This window comes from Numida meleagris, chromosome 1 (assembly GCF_002078875.1).
Source record: "Numida meleagris isolate 19003 breed g44 Domestic line chromosome 1, NumMel1.0, whole genome shotgun sequence".
Taxonomy (NCBI): domain Eukaryota; kingdom Metazoa; phylum Chordata; class Aves; order Galliformes; family Numididae; genus Numida; species Numida meleagris.
Genome location: NC_034409.1, coordinates 51,371,668 through 51,381,143, shown reverse-complemented (window position 1 = coordinate 51,381,143; position 9,476 = coordinate 51,371,668). Strand labels below are relative to the sequence as shown.

At 49.6% G+C, this 9,476-nt stretch overlaps 1 protein-coding gene across 2 annotated transcripts; it reads left to right on the top strand.

Moving 5' to 3' along the window:
* Window positions 559–9,135, top strand: TAB1 (TGF-beta activated kinase 1 (MAP3K7) binding protein 1). 2 transcript variants are annotated; one of them, XM_021384847.1, is made up of 12 exons: window positions 559–723; window positions 1,305–1,441; window positions 1,610–1,763; window positions 2,362–2,448; window positions 2,993–3,131; window positions 3,602–3,715; window positions 6,047–6,158; window positions 6,270–6,414; window positions 6,783–7,005; window positions 7,301–7,457; window positions 7,561–7,594; window positions 8,447–8,617. In XM_021384847.1, exons 1-12 carry the CDS (start codon window positions 691–693, stop codon window positions 8,477–8,479), a joined length of 1,368 nt encoding a protein of 455 aa, XP_021240522.1. In that variant the 5' UTR covers window positions 559–690; the 3' UTR covers window positions 8,480–8,617. The 2 variants fall into 2 exon arrangements, with proteins under 2 accessions (XP_021240522.1, XP_021240516.1); XM_021384841.1 differs by lacking the exon at window positions 7,561–7,594 and having other exon boundaries at window positions 561–723; window positions 8,447–9,135.

The window sequence follows — 9,476 nt, the reverse complement described above, 5'->3', positions numbered from 1 at the left end:
TGATTCTACAGGCTCCAGGCTGATACACATGGAGGAGGCATGGACATCACAGCTGAGAGCTGGCCACTTGGAATGAATTATAGAATCGTAATACAGAATCACAGCGCTAAGAATCAGTCTCAACACAGCTCACAGGACTTCACAGAATGCCTCAAGTCTCTGCCCCACTTGGCTCCCCGTTGTGGCCAAAGGCTGCTCCTTTCCCTCAGAAGCCCCAAGATAAGTCACAGAGACACCTCAATCCCCCCTAAGACAGACGTGGGCAGAAATAAATTTAAAAGTATTTCACTTTGGTGGGCTTTGGTGGACCCAAAGAATCACGCAGTGCCCTCCAGAGCCAAAACACAGCGAACTATAGTACTTAAAACCCCTTGACTTGAAGGACACCCGCCACGCACTACAGTACCGCAACGACGCGGAGGACTGGAGGTGGGGGCAACGGAACCCCGCATGCGCGCCCCCACGCCCGCCGCCTCCCCATTGGACGGAGGGCTGGGAAGGGGGCGTGGCCCACCCGCGCGTGGGCGGGGCAACCGCCGGAAGCAGCCGTTGGCTGCACGCGCTGCTCTCTGTTGAGGGAGAAGGGGCGGGGTTGTGAGGAGCGGCCGCTCTGCCCGGCAGATTTGTCTGCTCTGGAGGAAGAAGGGCGGGCAGGAGGGAGGAGGAGGAGGCCGCTGCTGCTGCTGCAAGATGGCGGCGCAGAGGAGGAGTCTGCTGCAGAGTGTGAGTGGCGCCTTCCCCCCCCTCTCCGCTCGCGCACCCCCCTAGGTGTGTGCGAGGAGGGACCCGCGCCTCCTCTTCGCCCTCCTCCCCGGGAAGGGGGAGGTGCCTGCCGTGAGGGGCGGTGGGTGTCCCCCGCCCCGTGCTGCCCCAGGGCCGGCCCGCAGCCCTGTGTGGGGCTTTGGGGCCCTGCCTGAGGCGTGAGGGTCAGCCGACGCGGGCAGGCCCGTGTGGGCACGGGGACCCTTTGTCGGTGTTGGCAGCCCCGAGGGCCTCTGTTCTGAGCGGGTGTGCTCCAGGTGTGAGGGTTCCACCCACCAAACTCACCATTAGTGCTGTACTGCGTATCAAGCTCGGGTGCAAATCTCAGTTCTGGTTTCTTGTTAGCAAGAGCCGGAGGTGCAGCCAGAGCTCAGCTTCAGAGGGAAAGCAAGGGGTAAGTGATGCAGCTCTGCAGCAGGGAGTGTGAAGTTCTCTGGTGGGTGTGCTGCTCTGTTAGCAGAGAGGGTGGGAATGAGCCTTTAGCTCATCCTGAAGCAGCATTCTCACATCAGGGTTTTATGTGGCCTCTTTCTGTCTCCCAGGAACAGCAGCCTAGCTGGACAGATGACCTACCGTCCTGCCATCTCTCTGGGGTGGGCTCAGCTCCAAACCGTTCCTACAGTGCAGATGGCAAGGGTACAGAGGGTCACCCCTTGGAAGATAACTGGTTGAAATTCAGGTAGGTTGCTTGTGCCTGGGTCACAGACTCCTTTACCTGCCCCTGTCTGCAGGTGATGTTTAGCTCTTCACAGAGGACTCGGAGTATAGAGGATTCTGGAGAAACTTGTTACGTGTGTCTTTGTATCACAGACATCTGTGACTTCTTTTTTTTCGCCTTCTCTGATAGGAGTGAGAACAACTGCTACCTCTATGGTGTCTTCAATGGCTATGATGGCAACCGAGTCACCAACTTTGTGGGCCAGAGGCTCTCTGCAGAATTGCTGCTGGGCCAGCTGCACGCAGATCACAGTGATGCTGATGTGCGCCGAGTTCTGCTGCAGGTAAAGCAGCTTTGCCTGGGAACAGCTCCTACTTCTCACACTACCCACCTCCTCTTTTTGCCACCAGGGGAGCAGCATCTGGTTTCTGAGGGGGTTGAAACATCTGCCAGTGGTTGTGATTGCGCTCATCTTGAGCAGCTGCAATGCTTTGTTTCACTCCCACCTCACACCCGTCTGTCCCCTTGGCTGTCAGTGTGCTGCTGACAGCTCTCCAGGAATCTGCAGCCAGACTTCGCTGGACATGTAGGAGCAAGTCAGCCTGAGAAGGAGATGACAATGAGTGAAAGGGAGAAATTAAATGCGAGTGCGCTCTCTTGAGTGATGGATGAATATTTTTGCAATCAGTGTACATAATCAGATAGGTCTCTGACATTGCTGTGTTTGTAATTTGTATGTTTTGTCTCGCGGATTTCTTTCACAAGCTGTTAACTAGCTGCACTAAAATAATTGCATTTCAGTATGATGCTGTGATCCTTTAATGTCTGTATGAACTGTGATCAACTGCTCTTATGAACTAGACTTAGGAGGTGGGGATGGGTGGCTTCAAAGTTCTCTAGGTACTGAATAATAGCTTGGTTTCTCTTATGGTCTTTTTTAGGCTTTTGATGTGGTAGAAAGAAGTTTCCTGGAGTCCATTGATGATGCTTTGGCAGAGAAGGCCAGCCTGCAGTCCCAGCTGCCAGAGGTAAAGTAACCTTAAGAACAGAAGTTGCTGGAGGTCCCGGCTTCAAGACTGCTGGATGGGATACTAGTCAGTGTTGTCCAAAGGAGGTTGTAATTGAAATCTTTGTCCCTGTAGTTCTCCTCCGGGAGCCAATGTGAAGTGAAGCAAGTGCCGTGGTCTGTTCTGCAGAGTTCCCACTGGTACTACTTAGACCTATCATTATTTTTTTTAGTAAAGAGCTAAATGTACTGTGGGAAGGTGCTCAGCCCTGTACATATGGCTCTTCTAGGACAAAGACATGTGATGTGGGTGGTAGGCAAGGCCTCAGATTTGCATGGCAGATGTGAATTCTGTTCTTTAGGTGGATTGGTTTGTAATCTCCAGAACCTTATCAGACCCACGTGGTTTGTTAGGATTGAACAAATAATTGTATGACTTACAGTCTTGCCCTGAGGCTGAGATGTGCCAAAATGAGTCCTCTTCCTCTATACAAATGTTGATTCTAGCTGTGGTTTCAGTGTTGTGGACTGCGTGTTTAAGCCTCCCCCATAATCTTGGATTCCAGGGTGTTCCTCACCACCAGCTGCCTCCTCAATACCAGAAGATCGTGGAGAGATTGAAGGTTGTAGAGCAGGAGATCTCTGGAGGAGCCATGGCCATTGTGGCTGTTGTTCTCAACAACAAGCTCTATATTGCCAATGTTGGTGAGTTTTTCTTTGTTAGGATCCCAGTTCTGGTGTTTCTCAGGACGGCTGCAGTTCTAGGAAGCAGCAGCAATCTGAATGTTGGGGACAGTGTCTCTGGTCAGGGAGTGATTTGCTTGTTACTGGTAGGACTGACTGAAGTCAGTCCAGGTCATTATCTCTGCGGATATTGGCTGATACAACATTTACGACCAAGGGAGAGGGGAAAATGGGTTGAGAGGTAGCAGAGGTTCACTGGGAAGTGGAGAGCTGTCTTGTGAGGTACTGGCTCAGGCCTGAGTGAAGAGCTGCTTAGCAGGCTTACTATTCTGTGAGCAAGACTACTTCTAAGAGATTATGAAGAGAGAGTACATGAGCTTTTCTCTTCTCTTCTGTCCTTATTCCCCTCTTCTGTTCCTTTTCCGTTTTGATGTGTTCTTCCTCTTAACGGCAGAGCTATCTGGTGCCTCATCTCGCTACTCCCGCTGCAGGTACCAATCGTGCACTGTTGTGTAAGTCCACAGTGGATGGGCTGCAGGTGACTCAGCTAAACGTGGACCATACGACAGAGAATGAGGATGAACTATTTCGCTTCTCCCAGCTGGGTGAGTGTTCAATTTCATGTTCCTACCTGAGAACATCTCATGTCTCAGTTTTCTGGGGCACCAAGAATGACTTAAGCCCCTGGAAACAATAACTGACAACAAAAAGAAGCTCTCTGTGGGCTGTGGTTTCAAATAACGAGCTCTTTTTCTGCATGCCTAGCCACTCTGAAGCTACAGAGTAAGTTCAGTTTGCTGAACCAACAGAAAACAGTCCTTTTCTTCTTCCTTTTTTGTTCTTTTTTGAGAGTTAGTTTTGTGTCCCACTGCCAAACTGTCATTGATTTGCCCTGCAGCTGTGTAATTGCTGGAGTGGATAGGAAGGCAAGAACAGAAGCATGTAGCCAGAGGGCAGAAGCAGGATGGACAGAGTGTGACTGCCCCTTTGGAGGCAAACCACAGTTAGTCTGGGTTAAGTTCTGCATGATGCCACACCCCGAGGATGGTGGGTTTTGATTTGCCTATGTGCATGCTGCTGCAGAACAGCAAGTACACTTCAGACAGAGGCAGACCAAACTCTGGCATTTAGTGCTCTTACATCAGTAACTATTGAACTCTGTCTATAGTGACATCATGCTTCAGGCAATTTCCCTTTTCCTTTACAACATTTGACATGTTTTCTTTCTTTGTCTGGAACTAGGCCAGACCACTTGTGTGGCTGTTAACACCAAACTCTTCATACGGAGATACTTAACGTTCTATGCCTTTGTTCAGGTAGATGTAATTTGGCATTCTTCATTAGGTTCACCTGATCGATGTTCTTATCTGGTGAGGCTGTCAGTGTGATAATTTTGCTCCTGCTAGGTCTTATTTCTTTCCATTTCTCTTCCATTTTTGTTTCTTACTCCTTCAGTAGTGGTGTGTGCAGTGAAACAGAGGACTGACCACAGGAATCCAGGGAAAAAGAGCCTTTGACTGCCTTTCTACTGCCTAAAACACTAGGTACAATTTAGCTGTGGTCTATAGTGAGACAGGGATCTGCTAGGTATCCTGAACTACTTCATCTGGTGCAGCAGTGGTTCTCCTACTGGCAATTCTAATGGAAGGGAGAGCCTGTGGAGCAACCTGGTGTACAGGCTGTTTTGGGGACCTACCCGAGGTTGCTGTAGGCCTAAGTTGAAACACAGTGCTAAAAAGTCACAGTGATAGTGTTTGTCATGATTGTATTTGTTTCACTTGTCCTGGGGGAAGGGAGAGACAGGTCTTACAGCTGCCTGGGTCTTCACTCTGCACATTTCAGCTTGTTCAGTGCTCCAGGTCCATCACTGTGATTTAGACACAAGCTCTCTGGTGTGCTTGAAGCCTCCTTGTGTTTGTGTCTGTCGTTAGCTTGTATCCCCCTGCCAGGAGCTGGCAAATGAGCCAGGCCATGTTGATGAGTCAGCTTTGGTCTGCAGCAGATGGCAGAGTTGTGTCTTACTGCTGGGGTAGGTGTGGAGCCATCTGTGTGGTGAGGCTTGGTTTGACTCAGAGCGAGAGTTTCAGTTGGACCCCTGCCTTCACCTTGTGCCGAGGACAGTCATCCCTAGATGAAAATCTCAAAATAACATTTTCTGCCTGTTAGCTCTCCATTTAACCAGGAAGGGGGGATTGCCAGAACAGACCAGGTGAGTGGCTCGTCTGGTCTGAGTCCTGCCACTAATAACATCCCCTCACAAATGGTCCCTGTTAGGACCTTCTTCAGGATAAGGTTCCTCCCTAGCCTCTGCCGGGTTTGAGTTATCCCATCAAACTTATTTAAACTAAATACCTGCTTGCTCACTGTCCTTGTTTTAGGAGTAGCCAGCACCAGTCTGAGCATTTGAATAGATTCAGTGCCTCTTGTAGATTTCCTAAGTTAGCACGTTAGTGCAATTGTCATATGGAATTTAGGAACAGGGATCAATAATTGTTGGAAGGAAAAAGCAGAATCCTTCACGTATGTTTTCCCTCTTCCTACTTTCCTCCTCCCATCACATGGTCCAGAGCTGACAGGCACAGATGTTCCACTGCCTTTTCAGTGAATGCCTGTGCTCCCAGGCCAGCTGCCACCCGTGGCTTTGGACCAAGACGTGGACTTTGTCTCAGGGCCAGCCATTGCATTCAGAGCGTGAATGTTGTGCTGTGTGCATCTCTCTCCTTCTCTCTCATTCCCAGATTACAGCTAATGAGAACGTGTCCTTTGGAACAGGGCAAATAGCGCTTCCTCTGAGGAAGGATGATTCTTTGGTTTCTTGTTTTGTCCTACAGTTCTTTTTAGCTGTGGATATTTTGTTTCTCCTTCCTGACGGTATGACTGCAGTAAGTCCTTCAAGTTTCCCAAACTCTCTCTCTCTTTGTTTTTCAATCTGGTAGGCTTGGATGCAGGGAAGATAAAACAAGTGGGAACTATCCGTGGGCAGGAAAGCACTCGGCGCATTGGAGATTACAAAGTCAAATATGGCTATACTGATATTGAGCTGCTCAGGTCAGAAAATCTCAACTTTGTGGTTTCAGTCACTTCCCTTTGTGACCCTTCCTTCTCACCTGTTATGGTGAGATAATAACACCGGTTATTAAAAACACTGTCTCTTTGCAGTGCTGCTAAATCTAAGCCTATCATAGCAGAGCCTGAAATCCATGGAGGGCACTCGCTGGATGGAGTGACTGGCTTCTTGGTGCTTATGTCTGAAGGGCTCTACAAAGCTCTGGAGGCAGCTCATGGGCCTGGGCAGGCCAACCAGGTGAGTGCTTACATGGGAGTTGCTCTCTCAGCCGCTGACTTATTTCAGGGGTGTTAGCTGCTCTCATATGGGCCATACTCCGCATTTATCATGTGAGTGCTGCCTGGACTGGATGCCTGTGCCGCCCCATTCCAGTCAGTAATAATGTGAGAGCTGGTTTGCCAAGCCAGTTCATCCAGTCAGCTTCCCCTCCTTTTAGGAGGAGCCTGTTAATGGTTTGATTCTAGGCACAAAGCACATATCAGCAAGTGAGACTGGCGAGAACTGTAGCTAGATAAATTGCCATAAATCTCTTAGGTCACATGGCTGGAAAAGTTTTCCTCCAGAACCATTTAAACGTTGTTCCATTTATTTCCTCCTCTGTTCAGGAAATTGCAGCCATGATAGCCACAGAGTTTGCCAAGCAGACGTCGCTGGATGCTGTGGCCCAAGCTGTAGTGGACCGGGTTAAACGGATCCACTGTGACACTTTTGCCAGTGGTGGGGAACGGTCCAAGTTCTGTCCCCGGCATGAAGACATGACCCTGCTCGTGAGGAATTTTGGGTATCCCTTGGGTGAGATGAGTCAGCCCACGCTAACACCAACACAAGGTATGCTGCAGAGAGAAGGAAACGGAATAGAGGGTGGAAGATAAGAGCCCTTGATCTAGCATTGACCTCATGTTGGGAGAGTAGATACTTCAGTGTAGAGGGAATTTTGTTAATAAAGGGATTATTGGCTTCTGAGACCTAGAGTCTTTAACAACTTGATGATGTACTACTGCATCTAAGAAAGGAGGTTTAATATAAATCCTTTCCTTGGGATCTTTGACCTTTCTTTGATGCTCTGCACCCCTTGTCACTCATGTCTCACCTGCATGTATAATTCTGCTTTTTTCCTTCTCAGGGGGCCGCGTCTACCCAGTCTCTGTGCCATATTCCAGCTCCCAAAGCACAAGCAAAACGAGCGTCACGCTGTCTCTTGTCATGCCTTCCCAAGGCCAGATGGTCAACGGTGCCCACAGCAGCTCAACTCTGGATGAAGCCACCCCCACCCTCACTAAGTAAATATGCTGCTCTCTTGATACCCGCAATCCCCTGCAGCTCACGCTGTGTGAAGTGGTTGAAAAGCAGAGACACACCTGTCACTCATTCCCTTATCTGCAGCATGGCCCTCCTGACTGCAGTATTGACAGCCAGCGTAAGTTGTTAGCTGGAAAGCGATATGTGAGGAGTGGGAATGAGCAAAGCAAGCAGCTCTGAAGCCAGCTCTGGAAGCACGCTTTGGGAGAAGTTTCTGCTGCTGTCACTGGAAGACGCTCTGGCAGCAAGCAGCCCTTTGGATGTTGGGTGCCGTGCATGGAGGGAGAGTGGGTGCACTTTGTTTTCATAATGAACAGAGGCTGCTGAAGAGGTTGTGCTGCACAAGTTGGCTTGCTCAGAGGTGGAAATGAGGGTAGAAGAAGGGATAAAGGTTAGACCTGGGTCCTGAGTGAATCTGCTTTGTGGGATCCTACTAGTGACTCTGATTTGAGTTCAGCCTTTGGCACAGGGTGGGGTGTGTACATGCTGCAGAGCAAAGAAGCTCTATGCTTATTGTGTTCTGGTAGCTCCAGAAACAATGAAGCTGACAAACCAGAGCTGCTTTGGCTGTAGTGCAGGTCACGCAAGAATAGCTTTTCTGCTGCCAGACTCTTCCCGTAAAGCTCGTACTGTATGTGTGTGAAGAGGCCAGCAGAGCGTGTGCTTCTTTTTTTTCTTCTTTTCTTTGGTACCTTTCCTTTGTTTCTCAGATATCTGGCTGTACTTAAAGCTGTCCAGTTAAAGATGAGGCAGGTATCTTTGGCAGTCATCAGTACCATGCTGTTCTCGACACACCTAAAACTCTGTCAGAGGAGGGATCTGTAACTTCTTTTACCTATTTGCTAAGGATAGCTTAATCCTCGAAGAAGCTGGCACTTGTTCTGGTGCCTTGTGCAAAGTTGTGGATGTGGAAAAATAAAGCTGCTTTTGTTCTCTCTCTCTCTCTCTCTCTCTCTCTCTCTCTCCCCAGCCAAAGCCCCACTGTGACTCTCCAGTCCACTAACACTCACACGCAGAGCAGCAGCTCAAGTTCAGATGGGGGTCTCTTCCGCTCCCGCCCTACCCACTCGCTCCAGCCAGATGAAGACGGGCGCGTCGAGCCCTATGTGGACTTTGCAGAGTTTTACCGCCTTTGGAACATGGACCATGGTGAACAGGGAGCACTGACTGTGTCCTAATGTGGAAATGTGCCTCCTCCACCCACCCGGTGCTCGGCCACGGGAGCAAAGACTGAGGTGGGAACAAGAGCACTCCGGCTGAATTCTGTGTTCTGCCAAGAGTTAACTCCTGTCCGAGACGTGCTGAGCACTGCGCTGGGGAGCGTCTGCCGCGCTCTTGACGTACGTGTTGCCTGTGCAATGCACCTAATCTTGACTGACTTCATTCCCTTGAAAGCCCAGTGAGTAAGGGAAGGGGTCTTGAATGCAACCCTTGCTGCAGGTTTTTACAAATAAAGTTGCAGAGAGGGCTCCCTCCTGGATAATGCAAGAGTAGAGGCCTGTACAAAGGCTGTGTGTGCGTGTGTAGGTGTACGTGTGTGCCTGTGTGTGTGTGTGTGCTGTCAAAATGTTTCCACAATTCATAATGCTGTGATTTCAGTGTTCAACTCCATAGAAGATACCTCTATTTTGCAGAATAAATAACTTATAGCTACACTCATTGGCGCCTGTGTGGCTTGCTCTCTTCCCTACATCAAAAGGATGTGGGTGTGACAGCTCTTCCTACTGAAAACCTTCAGCCCTCAGCACTGCAACTTGCAGCGAGCAGGTTTCTGTCATAGAAGCGTCCTGAGCCCCTGCAGGAGGCTTCTGAGCCTTTGTCCCGTGCTTACTGGCAAAGCTTTGGCACCAGTACTAAAACATAAATCCAGATTTTTGTAGAGGGCAGAGTATAATGCATTTTTCTTAACAGGCTTTTGTTAACGGCCAGAAGGAAGCTAGGTGTTGCTGAACGTAAAGCCATAGCTACGTTGCGGTGCAGCCGTGTTGCAGGTGCAGGAG